The 16,962-nt window shown below is 53.9% G+C and overlaps 4 protein-coding genes and 1 long non-coding RNA gene across 6 annotated transcripts; 1 reads left to right on the forward strand and 4 right to left on the reverse strand.

Moving 5' to 3' along the window:
• Positions 1-1,202: 1,202 nt before the first annotated feature.
• Positions 1,203-2,026, reverse strand: LOC102516516 (hemoglobin subunit alpha). Its single transcript, XM_032459467.1, has 3 exons — positions 1,868-2,026; positions 1,567-1,771; positions 1,203-1,427 (listed from the first exon to the last, which is right to left on the reverse strand). Exons 1-3 carry the CDS (start codon positions 1,960-1,962, stop codon positions 1,299-1,301), a joined length of 429 nt encoding a protein of 142 aa, XP_032315358.1. The 5' UTR covers positions 1,963-2,026; the 3' UTR covers positions 1,203-1,298.
• Positions 2,027-4,986: 2,960 nt separating this feature from the next.
• LOC102513878 (hemoglobin subunit alpha) lies at positions 4,987-5,825 on the reverse strand. The gene is made up of 3 exons (XM_032460710.1): positions 5,667-5,825; positions 5,366-5,570; positions 4,987-5,226 (listed from the first exon to the last, which is right to left on the reverse strand). The coding sequence occupies exons 1-3, from the start codon at positions 5,759-5,761 to the stop codon at positions 5,098-5,100; spliced, it is 429 nt and encodes a 142-aa protein (XP_032316601.1). The 5' UTR covers positions 5,762-5,825; the 3' UTR covers positions 4,987-5,097.
• Positions 5,826-7,421: 1,596 nt separating this feature from the next.
• Positions 7,422-8,639, reverse strand: HBM (hemoglobin subunit mu). Its single transcript, XM_006178912.3, has 3 exons — positions 8,078-8,639; positions 7,721-7,925; positions 7,422-7,610 (listed from the first exon to the last, which is right to left on the reverse strand). The coding sequence occupies exons 1-3, from the start codon at positions 8,167-8,169 to the stop codon at positions 7,482-7,484; spliced, it is 426 nt and encodes a 141-aa protein (XP_006178974.1). The 5' UTR covers positions 8,170-8,639; the 3' UTR covers positions 7,422-7,481.
• On the forward strand, positions 7,829-16,434 carry LOC116657574. 2 transcript variants are annotated; one of them, XR_004312725.1, is made up of 3 exons: positions 7,829-7,940; positions 12,459-12,588; positions 15,750-16,434. It is a non-coding gene; the product is annotated as an uncharacterized LOC116657574 (long non-coding RNA). The 2 variants fall into 2 exon arrangements; XR_004312726.1 differs by lacking the exon at positions 7,829-7,940 and adding an exon at positions 9,185-9,402.
• LOC102516768 (hemoglobin subunit zeta) lies at positions 8,890-10,088 on the reverse strand. The gene is made up of 3 exons (XM_032460711.1): positions 9,994-10,088; positions 9,232-9,436; positions 8,890-9,124 (listed from the first exon to the last, which is right to left on the reverse strand). The coding sequence occupies exons 1-3, from the start codon at positions 10,086-10,088 to the stop codon at positions 8,996-8,998; spliced, it is 429 nt and encodes a 142-aa protein (XP_032316602.1). The 3' UTR covers positions 8,890-8,995.
• Positions 16,435-16,962: the final 528 nt, after the last annotated feature.

A 16,962-nucleotide genomic window follows, 5' to 3' on the forward strand; every position in this document is an offset into this window, starting at 1 on the left:
TGGCAATCACCCGTCTGCTGTCTCTGTGGATTTGCCTGTTCTGGATATTTCATATAAATAGAATCCTGTAATATATGGTCTTCTGTGTCTAATTTCTTTTGCTTGGCATGTTTTTGAGGTTGTAGCATATATCAATACTTTATTGCTTTTTACAGCCAGATAACATTCCCTTGTATGGATAGATCACATTTTGTTTGTCCACTCATCTGTTGATGGACATTGGGGTTGTTTCCACCTCTAGCCATGCCCTCATTTTTCCTAATAATAAAATAAGGAAGACTGCCACTTATTGGGAGCTCATACTGGGCCACTAGCTGGGCTAAAAGCACCACACACTGAGAGAGGGAATCTGCCACTACATTTTCTGAGGACGACACTTAGGCCCAGGGAAGAAAAGACACTGCTCTCATTTGGGAGTTTGATGACTGTCAGGACTGGGCACCTCAAGCCACAGGCATGAGGGGCATCCTTCATGAGGAGGACACATGTCTGAGTGCAGGTGGTCTGACCCTGGCTTCTGCTCTCCACTGAAGCGCTAGGGGTGAGTCAGTGGGCCTCATGGCAGGGCAGTGGATCCTGAGCTGAGCCCTAAAATCAGATCTTCAGACCCTCAATGGCCCAGTGATGTCCTTGTCTTCAGAGTGAATGTCCTGGGCTGTACCAGGTGAAAGGAGCACCTTCAGGAAATTGTCTAGCCCTGGGATGGCATTGCTCACCCCTAATTTCCTCTTGACTGTGCCTATACATGAGAGGCATTTGATGGGGAGGGGGCACTCAGGGTGACTCTGAAGAAGTGTGATCTCTGTGTTGTCCCCACCACTCTACTCTGGAAGGAGCCCTGGGAGGGCTCTGAGGTCCTAGGGTGGGAGTCCACCAACTCTCAGCGCAAGTGTGTGCACCATAAAATATAGACAGAAAAAAAATCCATTAGGTGAGCAAACTCTAGTTGAATCTGCAAGGCTCTGGAATGAAATGCAGGAAGGGGTGAATGTACTCAGCAAAGCACTCCAGGGTGAGAGTGGGCACTGCCCGGAGAATCCCAGGAAGTGCTAGCAGGACCAGATCCATTTCCCTCCTCCCGTATTCCCCTTACCTCTCTTCCCCTGCAGAGTTCCTTGAGTTCCCAGAGTTCCTTGGTCTGTGACAAGAACCACCCCAACCCCAGCCCGGTTCACAGACACAGAGAATGAGGCTACAGAGGCTGCAGCCCACTCAGACTTTATTCAAAGTTCAGGAAGTGAGGGTGCCCAGAACACAAGAGGGCCCCGGGGAAGGGGAGGGACCGCCAAAGCTCCAGCTTAACGGTATTTGGAGGTCAGCACGGTGCTCACGTTGGCCAGGAACTTGTCCAGGGAGGCATGGACCGAGGGGGTGAAATCGCCAGGGTGGTGGGCCGCCACGGTCACCAGCAGGCAGTGGCTCAGGAGCTGCAGAGAGAAGGGGTGTCAGGGGGCGTGGGGCACGCTCCACCTCTGCAACCACACTGCATTCTCTGCCCTACTAGCCTGCTAGCGGGGACGCTGTGCCTTCCACCCCAGATCTCTCCCAGCCGACCCACAAGCTCACCTTGAAGTTGACTGGGTCCACACGCAGCTTGTGGGCATGCAGATCACTCAGAGCCGACAGGGCACTGGGCAGGTCGTCCAGGTGGTCCGCAGCCTTGGTCAGCGCATCGCCCACCTTCTTGCCATGGGCCTTGACCTGGGCGGAGCCGTGGCTCAGGTCAAAGTGGGGGAAGTAGGTCTTGGTGGTGGGGAAGCCCAGGAACATTCTGTGGGAAGAAGAGGTGAGAGAGCCGGGCTTAGGAGGGACAAGGACACGACGGGTGGTCCAGCCCTGAGTCCCAGCGGGGCAGGTGGGTGCTCACCTCTCCAGGGCCTCTGCGCCATATTCAGCAGCGTGGCCGCCAATCTTACCAAAGGCGGTCTTGACGTTGGTCTTATCCTTGGAAGACAGCACCATGATGGGTTTTTTGTGAGTCTGGGTCAGGACCAGAAACGTGAAGGGCCGACAGTGCTCAAGGCTTTTATGTCAGGGGCGCAAGGGGCACGCCCGTCCGCGCGGTGCTCATTGGCTGGCGGGGGCCGGTATGCGCAACTGGGACCGGACGACAGGGGGCGCGCGGCGCACAGTCCGGGCCAGGCTGGGCCGCGAGTACTTGGCTCCCAGCTTAGACTCCCAAAGACCTGGCAGGGTTGTTTCTCCCTCCTGCCTAACGGCAGCTTCCTACCCTCTACTTCCAACTACCCCGGAAGTGATATCCCCGCCCCACAGCGGGGGCTGGTTTGTGGAGCGGGATGGATACCCTCCCTTTCACCCTTTAGAGTCCCTGAGCTCCCTAGCACCAGGCTGCGCTCTCCTGAGGATAGAAAGGAGCAAATCAGTCCGTGCCACCCACCCTGGACGTAGGCTTGGGGCTTGGCGAAGCTGGACATTTTTAACTTGAGTAGAGTCAGTGAATGAATGGGCGATTGAGTGCGACTACTCCAGGGCAGAGACAAATTGCACATAGAACTTGCGCGCACCGCTCCCGTTTACTGAACAAATCCCTCCCCGAATCCCTCCTGCTCCCTTTCAGCCTTGGTTCTTCCAGTTCTCTTTCTTTCCATGAATGCTCTTTGGGTGCCACTGAGTGCCAGTCATGGAAGGAACAGATACCAAGGTATAGAATTTGCAGGGCTGAGTTGGAGTTCCTTCTTGAACCTGGAGTTCTCCAGGTTCAACTTCCTTCTTCCAGGGTGGTTGTTGCTGCAGCCCAGGTCGGAGACTCACAGAGGCCAGTATCTCCTATTCGGGACCCCTGTGTGATGGTCTTTCTCTCCCTTTTGGCAAATGGTCCTGGTTCAGTGGCACCCCAGTCCCCCAAATTGCACCTGACACAAGATTGACTGACACAAGGTTGAACTGATAAATAAAGCAACTGGCTAAGCAAGACCTGAGCTTTCAGTCTAGTTAGGGATACAGACAGATCATCAGGAGATGATTTGGTCGCATACCTTGTTAAAAGCCCTGAGGAGGCATGGCAGGAGTGAATGAGGCATTCAAGGATATCTTTCAGGGTTAGTGGACAAGTGATTGTCCCCGGGATAGTTGATGGGGGGAGGGGGGAGGGATGAAGTAAAACGTCAGACTTTGGTGAAGAGAACAGTGAGCAAGAAGTCATCGGTTTGTTTTTCCTGGGAGCTTGGAGAAAGACTTTGCTTTGGGGAGTGGGTGACTTGGGCATCCGTCAGCCTACCCTTCTGCCCACCTCCCCTCTCCCAAGACCTTCACTCAGGAATTGCCCAATGTGTCCAGGAGGAAGTGATGGTCAAATTGACTTGGACAAAGAGGAAAGCAGCTCAGAAAAGCCTTAGCAATGATCCCTTCTGCTACCTACACCCCACCCCCGCACCTGTCTCCACTCTTCTCATTTTGTTCCCAATGGGCCCTCCCCCCAGCTCCTTCCATTTTTCCTTCCTACCCTCCACCCTTTTCCTGATTCCATCTGCAGCCTCAGGCTCATCGTGGTTCTGAAGAACAACAGGATAAGACACTGGGGGCTTAGGGACACCAGAGCCCCACTCCCAGGCCTGGGACAAACCCTCTTGCATCCTAATCTAGTTCCCTGGCCCCTAAGCCCTTTTAAGACAAGACTTGAACATTCCTCAGCCAATGTCTTATACTTGCAATATGAGAAGACCTCCCACATATATATGAGGAAAAGACAAATGACTTATGAGAAGAATTGACCAAGGATTTGAACAGAAAATGAACAGAAATAGTAAAATGATCAATAAATCTATGAAATGAGGAGAGCCGAATAAACTGGCCAAAGAGATGTAGAGTTCAGTGGGAAGGGCAGATTGAAGAAAAATACCTAAGCTATAAGGATATTTTTGACAAAATAAAAGCACAGTTGTAGAGGCACTGTGTCCCTCTCAGCACAGGATAAGAGCTGATGGTCTCAGTCCCAAACTCCCAAACTTTTAACCACAGCTCTTTCTGCAGGGGTCAGGGGACAGGACAGAGGGACTCTCTCTCTCTCTCTCTCTCTCTCTCTAGTTTGAATAACACAGAAAAGATGTGCATGTGTGAAAACATGGGTGGATTTTAATTTATATCATAAGTGTTTTTCTACATTTCAATAAAAGTGAATTGGGCTGTGGGACAGAGAAAGAGTGCACGGTGGAGAGTGGGGAATAAGTCCCCGGCTGCTCAGAGAGGCCCCCGTCCAGAAGGAAAGAGGTGAGCAGTGGCCGCATTGGGTTGCCCTGGATGTGGGGGCTGGGCTGGAGGCACTGATGGAGTCCCTAAGGGCTGCAGAATGTGTGGGGTGTGCAAGGTTCCGGCGTGGAGTGCAGGGCAGCAGCGTGTGTGACAGGGGCCTTTTTGAAGGTTGCTCTGGGCGCCAAAGCAGAACTGCTGGGACACCCCGAGAGCCTTGGAAGAGAATGGGGTGGGATAGGCGGTGAGCTGGGGAAGGCAGGGCTGGGCACACAGTGAGCTCTTAATGTGCCTCCTGCACTGGAGCCAGGAACTCTGCGAAAGGCTTTAGCCAGCTCAGAGCTGCTCTTCTCCCCTGACTTCACCGCCAACATACACACAGCAGACAGTTCCCGGAAGGATGCCTGGGGCTGTGACCCCTGTTCCAACCCACCTTCCCTCTGGGAGGAAGGCAGTGAAATCTCACAAAGATTGTCCACCTGCACCTGCATCTGCACCCAGACCAGCCTATTTTTGCTGTTTGTTTGTTTTGCTTTCTTTTATTTTGATCTAGATTGCACGTTTAAGGGGGATCAGTCAGAGGTTTCAAAAAAGGGTGGCCATTTGAGGACTCCCCACCTTGTGGAAAACCCTGGGAGTCTGCATCTCCCAGGACAGGAGCTGAGTTCAGCAAGCAGATTATGGGAAACATCAGCCTTAGCTTCCCTCCCTCTTCTGCCCTCCCGTTCTTTGCTGTTGAAAACCACCCCCAACCCCAGCCCGGTTCACAGACACAGAGAATGAGGCTACAGAGGCTGCAGCCCACTCAGACTTTATTCAGAGTTCAGAAAGTGAGGGTGCCCAGAACACAGGAGGACCCCGGGCAAGGGGAGGGACCGCCAAGGCTCCAGCTTAACGGTATTTGGAGGTCAGCACGGTGCTCACGTTGGCCAGGAACTTGTCCAGGGAGGCATGGACCGAGGGGGTGAAATCGCCAGGGTGGTGGGCCGCCACGGTCACCAGCAGGCAGTGGCTCAGGAGCTGCAGAGAGAAGGGGTGTCAGGGGGCGTGGGGCACGCTCCACCTCTGCAACCACACTGCATTCTCTGCCCTACTAGCCTGCTAGCGGGGACGCTGTGCCTTCCACCCCAGATCTCTCCCAGCCGACCCACAAGCTCACCTTGAAGTTGACTGGGTCCACACGCAGCTTGTGGGCATGCAGATCACTCAGAGCCGACAGGGCACTGGGCAGGTCGTCCAGGTGGTCCGCAGCCTTGGTCAGCGCATCGCCCACCTTCTTGCCATGGGCCTTGACCTGGGCGGAGCCGTGGCTCAGGTCAAAGTGGGGGAAGTAGGTCTTGGTGGTGGGGAAGCCCAGGAACATTCTGTGGGAAGAAGAGGTGAGAGAGCCGGGCTTAGGAGGGACAAGGACACGACGGGTGGTCCAGCCCTGAGTCCCAGCGGGGCAGGTGGGTGCTCACCTCTCCAGGGCCTCTGCGCCATATTCAGCAGCGTGGCCGCCAATCTTACCAAAGGCGGTCTTGACGTTGGTCTTATCCTTGGAAGACAGCACCATGATGGGTTTTTTGTGAGTCTGGGTCAGGACCAGAAGTGTGCAGGCCCGGGAGCACTGTGAGCCTTTATGCCAGGGGTGCAAGGGGGCACGCCCACCAGCGCCATGCTCATTGGCTCGCGCTGAGCCAGGAAGTGCAGGACATGAAAGGTGATCTGAAGAGGGAGGGGTCCCGGGTGGGATCCCGCCCAGAGGCGGCCCTCATCCCCCTTTCCCCACCATCTCTGTCCTCCCGCCTAGGCTGAAATCCAGCTCTCTACGGTACCCTCTGTTCTCGCTCCTGTGGGCTTAGGAGCTCACACAGGTTTCTGAGTCACCCAAACCCACCAGACACCTGCATTTGTCCCCAGGTGGGGGTAGCCTGGAAGTGTCTATTTGCTTGTCTGGAAAGGGAGCACAATCTTTTCCGAGGGTGCAGGAGATAATGTGGAGGGGAGTCTTTTAAGCCTCCGATCCCCAATGGTGGGCAGGCCCTTTGAAGCAGAGCGGGTTAACAGGTGTCCACATGGACCCAGCGGGAGTACTGCGGAGCCAAAGTCAGGGCTGTTTCCAGCACAACACTTCAGAGTTGGTGGCTGACTGCTCGGCCCTGCACAGGCCTGATAACTCTCCTCATTCAAAGTTTGGAGAGCTCCCAGGGTTCTGCCCCTGTGTCCACAAAGTCTCAGGGTTGAGCACTAAGATTCTGTACCCATGCCCTGGAGTGGGGAGATTGATGGGGGTGGGCGAGGTGGAGTGAGGTGAGGTGTGCCTTAGCCAGCAAACCACAGAGACTGAGATGCAGCAGCAGGGCTGGGGTGGGGGTTGGGTGGCCATGGGCCTGTGGAGCACCAACCCTGCATTATGATCTCAAGTTATTTCAAAGACCCAGTGAAGTTGGTTTTTTTTTCTTCCTGTGGGATGCTTTAGGCTTAGATCGCTTAGGGACATGCCTAGTATCACTCAGCACGTTGATGTGAATCAGGTTGGAAATCTCATCTGTCTGCTTGATTGTGGCGTTAGAGGGCTTCCTTCCTACCCTGACTCCCTGCCCCAGGAGATCCAGAGAAAGGGGCTAAACTTGGCACAGAGCAAAGCTACTGCAGATTGACCTTTGAAGGTAGGGGAGAAAATGGGAAAAGAAGAGAGGTAGGGTCTGAGGAGCCCTGGGCCATGAAGTCTGTTTGACCTCAGGCCAGGAACTTCACATGGGGGCGTCTGTGTTAAAGAGTCGAAAACTGACACTTGCAGCTCCCAGGAGGTAGGGACAGAGGGAGATGCACAAACGTGTGAACGCAGAGGTGCTTTGCGGGAATGGTGTGGCACCGCTCGGGGGGCCGGATGCGAGTTGCAGCCGAAGACCCTGCCCACATCGAGCACCCACTCTACCCCAGCACGTTCCTCTGCCCCAGGAGAGCAACTGCTCTGTTCAAGCCTTTGGGCGTCCACACCCTATCTAGACCCCAGATTGTCAGCCCAGGAACTGTCCTCATTCAGGGTTTGGAGAATGCCCAGAGCCCTGCTCCTGGGCACCCCCCACTTCTCTTGTCAGCGAAGGTTCAGGGTTGATCCCTACAATTCGAGCCCTACAACTCTGAGAGGCTCCTTTGGGGAGCCAGAGCTTCTCTGCCCAGCAACAATGACGTCAGCTTGCCTGCTCCCCAAAGACCACACACTTGCAAGGTTCAGCGTTTTGAGGCCTGTTTATTGATGTCCTCAGACCTAGGTCCGCGGGGCACTGAACTCAGCGGTACTTCTCCGTCAGCACCACGGCTATGCCAGTCAGGAATTTATCCCACGCGGCCTGCATCTCCACAGTGAACTCGTCCTGGAGGTGGGAAGCCAGCACCACCTGGAAACACTGGATCAGCAGCTGCGGGGGAAGAGGTGGGTGAGAAGGGGTCTGTCCCCACCCATTCCTCCCGGAATGCCTCCCCGCCTCGGCTGTCTGTGCGAAGCCTGCCAAGTCCTGGGCTGGCTCACCGGGAAGTTGGTGGGGTCCACGCGCAGCACGTGTGCGTGCAGGTCGGCGAGCGGGCTCAGGGCGGCGCGCAGGTTGTCCACGTGCCGCACGGCCACGCCCACCGCCTCGAGCATGCGTTGTCCGTGGTTCAGCAGCAGCACCTCGTCGGGGCAGTCGCCCAGGTGCTTGAAGTAGGTCTTAGTGTTGGGGTACACCGCGAAGAGCCTACAGGAGCAGGAGGTGAGTGGGGAGGGTGGCCCTTGCACGCCAGCACGGCCCAGACCCCGGGAAACCTGGGTCAAACGCGCCGCACGCCACCAAACCCAACACTCCAGTCTCCGCCTCGCTGAGATCCTGGAGACCCCGCCCCAACCCACCTGAGCAGCAGCTCCGCCCCGAAGGGCGCCTCGTGGCCGGCGATCAGGTCCCAGACCTGTGCGATATGGGCGCGCTCTTGGGCGCTGAGCATGGCGCTGGCGTGACGTGTTCTGGGGGCCGCGCCCGCCGTCCCGGCCTCCTTATAGCAACTCCCCCCTCCCAGCGCCCCGCCCGCCCTTATCTGCGGGAGCGCTGCAGGAATGGAGACCCTGCGACTGCATGGGGAAACATGGCCAGTCCAGGTCCCCACCGCCGCGAAGGCCACAGTTTCTGGGTTCCCTGGGTCACTGGCACTGAATCACGCCGTATGTGGGGAACTTTGCTGCAGATTTTAGGGAGATTTGCAATTATTCCTCTGAGGGCAGTTACTGCTCCGCTAGGAGGGAGCTGATGGAGGAATTGGGAGAGATTCCGGGGCAGGAGAACCTCCTTTTCCCGAGGGGCCAGGAAGCATCAGTGGTCCCTACCGCGCATAAGCCATAAAAACAGGCTTTCAGGAAAAGTCCCCTGAGTCCCGACACATATCCAACACGCTGAGCGAAGCAACAAACTTTGCGTAATTTGGGAAGCAGGAGAGAGGCCCAAACGCAGGTCTGACTAGAGAAAACGGCATGGGCAGACCTGGGGCTGAACTGCTCCCTCCGGCTGCGACGCTGGGGTCCGCACGACCAAGGACAGCCCCAAAGCACCGTTAGAGTGGCCTCCAGGCCAGGGGTGACATTAGGATCGGCCGCGTTCCTGCCAAGCCCCCATTCCGTCCCTCACATTCTCTGATCTTTGCCCCAACACTGAGAACGCAGGACCCAGCTCACTCTATCCTCATCCATTTATTGGGGAGTCCCGGTTGGAATTGTAGGGTTCAAAGGAAGGGGAGGAGTCGAAGCCCGTCCTGGGGATCCAGCCGCTGCGCGCAGCCCTCAGCGGTACTTCTCTGTCAGAACGCGGGACACGGTGGACAGGAACTTGTCCCAGGCGGCGTGGGCGTCGGCCGTGAAGTCAGCGGGGAAGTGGGAGGCCACGGTGACCAGCAGGCAGTGGGACAGGAGCTGGGGCGGAAAGGGAGGGAGGCTCAGGGCGCGGGCCCCGGGCGCCTTCCGCCCAGACCCCGCCCCGCCTCGGTCGGGCCCCGCCAGGACCCCAGCCCCGCGCCCACCTTGAAGTTGACCGGGTCCACGCGCAAGACGTAGGCGTGCAGCTCGCTGAGCTTGGACAGAGCGCCCGCCACGTTGTCGATGCTCTTGACTGCGTCGCCCAAGGCGGCCAGCACCTTGGAGCCGTGCGCGCGCAGCTGCGCGGAGCCTGGATGCAGGTCGAAGTGCGGGAAGTAGGTCTTGGTCTGCGGGAAGCTGGAGAAGAGCCTGCGGGGGGGGCGGCGGGGGTGAGGCGAGGTCGGGACGGCACTGCCCCAGGACGCGACGGTCCAGGCGCCGACCCAGCGTTCTGGACACGTGGTATTTTCACGCAGTGTATTAAAACATCAATATTAACGCAAAAACCCACGTAGACCGAAATATGCAAAGTTCAGGTAAAGGCAGGATGAGTACTGCTGACTTTTCCTGTTGCCCCAGGCTCCAGTATGGCCCCGGTACTATCTCACTCACCCTCACCGCCCCATCGTTCCCACGTTCCTTCCTTCTTCCCCCATTCACTCACTCACTCACTCACTCACTCACTCACTCATTCATTCATTCAACAGGTGTTTGTGGAGACCTGGGTGCTGGGCCTGGAGAGACACAGCCCTACAGTCATCTCCCTTCCGAGTTCACCTCCTCTTCCTGCTTACCGGCCACCATCCCCTGTCCTCACCACTGACCGCACCTCCCTGTCCCCTCCTCACTGACCGCTGTCCTTACTGTCCTCTCCTCTCTGGCCCACAGTCACCTGCCCGGGTACATCCAGCCCAGCTGGCACTCACCTTTCCAAGGCCTCCATGCCAATGACGTCCGCCTGTGTGGCGATCTTGCCCCACATGGACACAACGATGGTCCTCTCAGCCTTGGTCAGAGACATGGTGGCGGCTGACCCAGAGCTAGGTGTGCTCAGAACTGGCCTCCGTGGTGCTCGGCCCCCAGGGTCCCCTTATATACCTGAAGCCAGGGTGGGGGCCAGGCTGTGGTCATCACTGGGAGAGGGGAGGGGGTTTGGGTGGTGGGGCCTCTTATCAGATGCAGTGACAATGGGCAGTCAGGCCTGGTGGGCCTGGTGGGGTGAGGGGCTATCACTCTGGCCTCCCCTGCAGAGCCACAGCCAGAGCCCATGTTGCAGGGAGATAGGGGCCCAGGCCTGGGTCAAGGGTCCATGTATCAGGCTAGCCCAGAGACTGGACTCTGTAATGATTATCCCCCGGCCTCCCTGGCCTTGCGATAGAAGGATGACCTGGAAGGCATCAGGCCGTCACAGAAGCACTCTCTGTTTCTTACCTTAAGGGGCAGTATTCCCACCTGATGAAAAAACTGAGGCCCATAGAGGGACACCGAGGCCAGGTGTCACAGGGTGTGAGCCCAACTATAGCTTCAGATCCTCTCGCACCTCTGCTGTGTAGCCCTCTCCTTACCCAGATAAAGTTCCATCTGAGGTTCTCCACCACCCATAAGTCAAGTCCCCCAGTAGCCTGGTGGGTGCCCGAGGGGAGGAGGCTGGCCTCTTCACGCAAAGCCTGGGGTCTCAGGAGACCTCAGTCCTACCTGTCACATTCTCATCACACCCTTTGCAGACCTCTTCTGCTTTATGTATTTGTATCCTTTACCGTCTTGGCTTATTCCCTCCTCCTCCCGCAAGGTGACCATTCTAGTGTGCTTGATGTATTCCTTTTAGTTAGTATGTGTTCTTGCAAAGGGTCCGTTTTTATGTATTTTTAAGTTCAACAGATTATAGCCTGATTAAAATGTTTTAATTATGATAAACATTCCTCACATCTTTTTCAAAATACAGGATTTTTTAATAAGAAGGGAGAAAACAGGACACATTACATGACAATGTTTTTTATTTTTGTTTATCCTATTTTATTTTTACTTTTTAGTGGAGGTACTGGGGATTGAACCCAGGACCTCATGCATGCTAAGCATGCACTCTACTACTGAGCTATTACCCCCTCCATGATAAGGTTTTTATTTATTTATTTTAAAATTTTTATTTTACTTTTTTTGAGGGGGGAGGTACTTAGATTTATTCATTTATTTATTTTTAGAGAAGGTACTGGGGATTGAACCCAGAACTTCAAGCATGCTAAACATTCACTCTACCACTTGAGCTATAACCTCCCTCCAATAATGTTCTTTTAAATAGAAGGAAGGCATAGATAGAACAGCACCAAACTGGTAATGACAATGATCCATCAGTGATGGGGGTTACTGTAACTCTGATTGGTTTTTGCCTGTGTTTTCATTGGGCTTCCATGCTGAGCACACTCTGCTGTAACCATTCGTTCCATGAGGTGGGAGCTGAGCTGTGGGTTGCCTTGGACCCTGCCCTGGTCTCTGTTTCTGAGCCAAGAGTTTGCAGACCAATCTGAGAGCCCAGGCCTTGGTCCCGTGGGGTGACTCCTCTGGTCACATACCCCCATCCACCTGCCAGCTGCGCAAAGGAAGCACCCAGAGGTGCTCAGAGAAAGAGGCTGGCCTCCATCGACAGCTCTGTTCCTGGACGGAGCCAGTGTTCACAGCGTGGTCCAGGTTCCACACAGCCTGGCCGACATGCAGCACTGGGACTCCTCTCTGTCTGTGGGAATATGTGTAGGGGCACCTGTTTCTATTTGCTGTTGAGGTTGAGCATTTTCCTGCATGATGATTAGAATCTATTTGTTCCTTTTACAGATAACTGAACTGAGAATGTACTTCTGTAAATTTTTGCATTCTTTTTTATTGAAGTATCGTCAATTTACAGTGTTGTGTGTAATTGGTTTTATGTATACACACACCATCAATCTCCAAACACACACACTATTTACATACACTATTTTCATACACTCAAGCTTTTCTTTCTACATTTTATTTAACACATTTGGTGAATGTATTTCAATGAACATTATTTAACATTTACAAATTAAACCCATCAATTATAATAGCTATCCTGGCAAAAGCATAGCTTAAAAAATGAAAGTTCCCTTCTCACCGCCTCCCCACTTCCAAGGACACTCCAGTAGATTACTGTGTTCATGAAACAACCCAAACTATGTCCGAGAGTCCTCAGGGCACTGTGGTTTTCTCCCCTCTGGCTGCAGTGGGGACCAGTTAGCATCTCATCCTCAGAGGCTCTCTGTTCACACAAACAGTATACACTCCTTTTAGACCTTTCGAGGAAGAACACAGACTCTGTGGAGGAGAGAAAAATCACCACTTTTGCCAGAGTCATCACTGACATGTCTGGGTTCTCTTTCTTTAGCTGAGTCACCTTGAAAATGCAGCTTCATGAAATGATTTTTCTTCACTTCGCCATCGGTCTCTCACTCAGCAAGTGTGTGCCTGTCATGTCTGCTTGATGGAGAACCTGAGCCCACCGCCTGCAGGGGAAGGTAAATCTGAAACCTAGACTTGGTGATCTGCAAAGCAGGTTCCTGAGTCTCACTGTGGGTGCCCTTCAAGCCCGGGTGCTGCCGTGGTCACTGTGAGGATGTCTGAGGTCCAGCAGAAACAGTTTCCACATCCAGTTCAGCCTCCAGGTTGGGGACGAGACGGCACCACAGGAGACTGACCCCCACCTTGGAAATTCCTCCCCAAGGGGGTCCCCCAGCCAGGATGGAGGTTTCAGGTGTGTGGAGGGGTGGAATGAACTGTGGAGGGGAGTAGCATGTGGAGATCCAGCACCAGTAAACCAGCCTGGGTTAGAACAGGTGAGGGACCCCAGCCCCCAGAGGTTCAGGCAGGGGCAGGGGGCTGTGATGTAAGAGGGGCTGGATGAGCCCAGGGAGGGCCTGAGGGCAGAAGATAAGGACTATTCCTGAGTTCTGGGGGGCGGGGGGCAGGTAGCCCCCCTCCTTCTGTGCGCTGGGGCCTCCGGTGAGCCTCCTCCACCCGCAAGCCCGACCCAAGCAGCCTCTCAGCCTCTCCCCCAACTGTCTTCCTCTCTTTCTTTTTTCTCCTGGAGAGTGAGGCTTGTGTCCTGACCCCACCAACCTGAGCTGAGGTCACTGCTTTTAATGTGGGGTGTCCTGGCTCAGTCCCCATGCTCTCTCTCTGTCTGCCCTCAGTCCACCGGGCTGCACTAACCTCCGCCAGTGCCCTGGAGACTTCTGACAGTGTCTCCCTGACCCAGGCTCCTACCCAGGGAGTATTTCAGCCTCACCTCCCTACTCTTGCCCCTCCCCTGCCTCCAGTGATGGCAGCACCATTCTCCCTTCTGAAGGCTCAGGCCAGCGACCACAGTCCACCTGGACCCTCCACTCTCCCCTCCATGGCTTTTGGTCCTCAGTGAGGGAAAGCTCCCTGCCCCCCCCCCCAGCTCTGCCTCCACCCTCTGTCCTCCTCCATCCACCTGGGACCTCCCCTCTGAAGGGGCTCCCCAATATTGTCACTCCCTCAAACATCACTGTCACTAGATCCACACTGACCCCCCCATTTAAAATGACACAAATCAACTTATTTACAAGATAGAAAAAGACTCATAGGCATGGAAAACAAACTTACGGTTACCAGCAGGGAAGGGGAGCAGGAGGAATAAATTGGGAGTTCAGGATTTTCAGACACACTATTGTATATGAAATAGATAAACAACAAAGTCCTACTGTGTAGCACAGGGAACTATATTCAATGGAACTATATTCACAATGAAAAAGAATATATACGAGTATATGTATAACGGAATCAGTATGCTGTACACCAGAAACTAACACAACATTGTAAATCAACTATACTTCAATTAAAAAATCCGAAGATCCGAAATATAAAACCATTCCTGATCCATAAAAAAATCACACCACCCCTCACCCCCGTCTGTCTAATCTCCCATCTACTGTACTTTCCTTTTTTCCACAGAAAAATGTTTGTGTTTTTTATTCACTAGAATGCAAGCTCAGGAGAGCAGGGAATTTTCGTTTTGTTCACTGGTCTATTGCAAGCATCCCAAACAGCCAGGAGCCCAGGGTCAGCTCCCCTAGAGTACCTGCTGAGTGAATCGGTGGTCCTTGTGCTTCAGCCCCATGGAGTGTAATGACCACCTTCTCCCTGAGCTAGTGGTCCTAACTGCCCTGCCTCCTGGATGCCAAACTCAGGGCCGGGAGCCCAGGAATGCTGGTCATTACCTGCCCGATGGTGGACGAGGAGGCTGGCTCCCATCTCCATGGAGCTGATGGTGCACCTGGCCATTCAGATTCACCAGCACAAACAGGTGCCAATTCTTTGGAACCTGAAAGGTTCTTGGGGTTACCTGGGACATGGGGAATCTGAGGCCTAGAGGGAGGAGAGGCCGGCCATGGTCACCAAGCCCACTGGCAGCAGGGCCAGGGCCTTCGGAGAGCAACTCTGGGGACCCAGGCTTCTCCTGCCTCCCCTTCTGCCCCTGGGGGAAACTGCCAGGCACATGGGCCCACATCCCGCCGCACACTCTTGGGCAGCACTCCCTCTGGTCAGAGTCACCACTGGAGAAGGGGGCCCACCTTGGGTGTCTCCCCTGGGACTGAGTCTCTGCAGCCCCGACCAGACCCTAAAGGCAGGTGAGTGGCAGGGGTCGCCTCGGGCAGGCTTTCGAACTTCATGGATGATGTGTGACCACCTGCCTGGGGCCAGGCCAGCTCTAACAGCTGGGGACCCCACAGGGGCCTGTGGGAACGTCTGCTCTCTGCTGAGGAAACCATGCAGCACAGAGTGAGTGCAGTCAGCAAACACACTTGGAGAAGAAGGGCCACCCCTGCCGGGCTCCTTCTGTGGAGCCTGTCTCCTGTGGAGCATGAAGGTAAACCCTGCCGCCTGTGACTGTGCTGCTGCAGACAAAGGAGAACCCTGTTCAAACAGAGGAAACAGGAATCATTCTTACTGCAGGCATAACCAGACATCCCTAATCCTGGCTGATGTGAATAATGGCTGCTTCTCTGCCAATCGTAGCACCTCTCATCTTCTGGATAAGAGTTAATATACTCAATCATAGGATTACTCCCTCCTCTTGGCAGCACCCAGTCCAGAGTGAAGCCCTGCTTATTTGAGTCCAGGCTCAGCCCTCTAACTCAGACACCCACGGTCCCCCGTGGCGGGTGGTCTTCTCCACGACAGTGAGTTAACATACTCAACTCTGACTACAGGAATCTCTGGCTAGAGGGCATTGACATCGGAAAGGAAAAGGCAGGGAAGCATTGTGGTTGGAGCTGAGAGGTGTTTCACTTTTAGATAAGGCAGTGGGGGAAGATATCACTGGGATAGTAAATTTGAGCAAGTATTTGAAGGAACAGGGAGAATAAACCATGAGATGTTTGGGGAGGAGTGTGAGTGGCAAGTGGAGGGGACAGCAAGGACAGAGGCCCTGAGAGGGGCCATGCTTCCATCGTTCAGGTGAGAACAGGAGGCCAATGACTGGTGCGGAGTGAATGAGGGTGAGCGGAGCAACGCTTGAGGTCCGATCTCATAGTTCAAGAATAGTATTGTGATCGCTGGTGGTCCTGCCACTTGGATCCTGCAATCGTTAACGCTCGCTATGTTTGCTTTGTCAGTATGTACAGGGATGTATCTAAATGTGCTTTATTTTTAGTCTGAACACCATGGAAGGGTGAGGTGGCATCATGCAACTTGTCTCTACATGTACCTCAGCATGGGTCTCCGAGCATAAACGGCCATGAATCTGTTGCCAATCTAAGTGAACTAACAACTTTCCTTTGCCTCAAAATTCCTTATTCATCCCCCAAAGTTGGTCAATTTGTTCAAATTGGGATCTGACTCAGGTTCACACATAGCATTCAGTTGTCTCTTTATTCTCCTATTCCAGAGGCTCTCCAGCCCAGAGCCACATTTTCCCCATACCTATGACTCTCTGAACAGTCCAGACCAGCTGACTTGAAGAATGGTCCACATTTTGGATTGCTTCGGTGGTTTCCTTGAAGTGTTATTTAGCTAGTTACTTTATCCATGTGTTTCCTGTACACTAGATGTCAGAGCTAAAGGCTTGATTGGATCAGGTTAAAATGTGTCAGTGATGAACAGGCAACCCAGAGCCGGGGAGAGAATATTTGCAAACCGTCTGTCTGGTAAAGAACTGTGTCAAGAACATAGAGATAACCCTTATCACTCAGCAGCAAAAATACAAACAACCCCATTAAAAAGTGGACAAATTTGACACAACATTGTAAAATGATTATAAATCAATAAAAAATGTTAAAAAAAAGTGGACAAAGAACTTGAATAAACTTTACCCCCAAAGAAGTCTATGAATAGCACATGAAAAGACACCCAGCTTCCTTACTCATTCAGAAATGCAAATCAAAACCCTGATAAGGTACCACTTCACATCCAGTAGGACAGCCATAACAGTAATTTAAAAAGCAAAAGAGCAAGAGTTGGCGAGAATGTGGAGAAGCTGGAACCCTCATACATGGCTGCTGGGAATGTAAAATATAGCAGCCATTGTGGAAAACAGTTTGGTGGTTCCTCAGTATATTAAACATTGTTAGTGTATGGCCAAGCAATTCCACTCCTATGTGTATACATCCAAACTTTTGAAAATATACATCCACACCAAAACTTATACAAGAATTTTCGCAGCAATCCCCTGGCCCCCAGGGCCACACAGCCAGCTGCCCCAGGCCCCAGCCCCACCCACCAGTGGGCAGCAGCCTCCATGTGAGGCAAGGCCTGGCAGCCAACCTGATCTGGGGCCACCCCACCTACCAACACACCCACAGTAGTTGGCCCCCCACAAGAGAAGGGCCCACACAGTTCATGCAGGGGGCAACCCTAGGGCATATAGC

The sequence above is a fragment of the Camelus ferus genome, chromosome 18, assembly GCF_009834535.1.
Source record: "Camelus ferus isolate YT-003-E chromosome 18, BCGSAC_Cfer_1.0, whole genome shotgun sequence".
NCBI classification, from domain to species: domain Eukaryota; kingdom Metazoa; phylum Chordata; class Mammalia; order Artiodactyla; family Camelidae; genus Camelus; species Camelus ferus.

Coding starts and splice junctions, on each gene's coding strand:
- LOC102516516 (XM_032459467.1), bottom strand. CDS start 1,962: ATGGTGCTGTCTTCCAAGGATAAGACCAACGTCAAGACCGCCTTTGGT. Junction 1,772..1,867: donor GGCGCAGAGGCCCTGGAGAG/GTGAGCACCCAC, acceptor TTCTTCCCACAG/AATGTTCCTGGGCTTCCCCA. Junction 1,428..1,566: donor TGGACCCAGTCAACTTCAAG/GTGAGCTTGTGG, acceptor TTCTCTCTGCAG/CTCCTGAGCCACTGCCTGCT.
- LOC102513878 (XM_032460710.1), bottom strand. CDS start 5,761: ATGGTGCTGTCTTCCAAGGATAAGACCAACGTCAAGACCGCCTTTGGT. Junction 5,571..5,666: donor GGCGCAGAGGCCCTGGAGAG/GTGAGCACCCAC, acceptor TTCTTCCCACAG/AATGTTCCTGGGCTTCCCCA. Junction 5,227..5,365: donor TGGACCCAGTCAACTTCAAG/GTGAGCTTGTGG, acceptor TTCTCTCTGCAG/CTCCTGAGCCACTGCCTGCT.
- HBM (XM_006178912.3), bottom strand. CDS start 8,169: ATGCTCAGCGCCCAAGAGCGCGCCCATATCGCACAGGTCTGGGACCTG. Junction 7,926..8,077: donor GGGGCGGAGCTGCTGCTCAG/GTGGGTTGGGGC, acceptor CTGCTCCTGTAG/GCTCTTCGCGGTGTACCCCA. Junction 7,611..7,720: donor TGGACCCCACCAACTTCCCG/GTGAGCCAGCCC, acceptor CTTCCCCCGCAG/CTGCTGATCCAGTGTTTCCA.
- LOC102516768 (XM_032460711.1), bottom strand. CDS start 10,088: ATGTCTCTGACCAAGGCTGAGAGGACCATCGTTGTGTCCATGTGGGGC. Junction 9,437..9,993: donor GGCATGGAGGCCTTGGAAAG/GTGAGTGCCAGC, acceptor CCCCCCCCGCAG/GCTCTTCTCCAGCTTCCCGC. Junction 9,125..9,231: donor TGGACCCGGTCAACTTCAAG/GTGGGCGCGGGG, acceptor TTTCCGCCCCAG/CTCCTGTCCCACTGCCTGCT.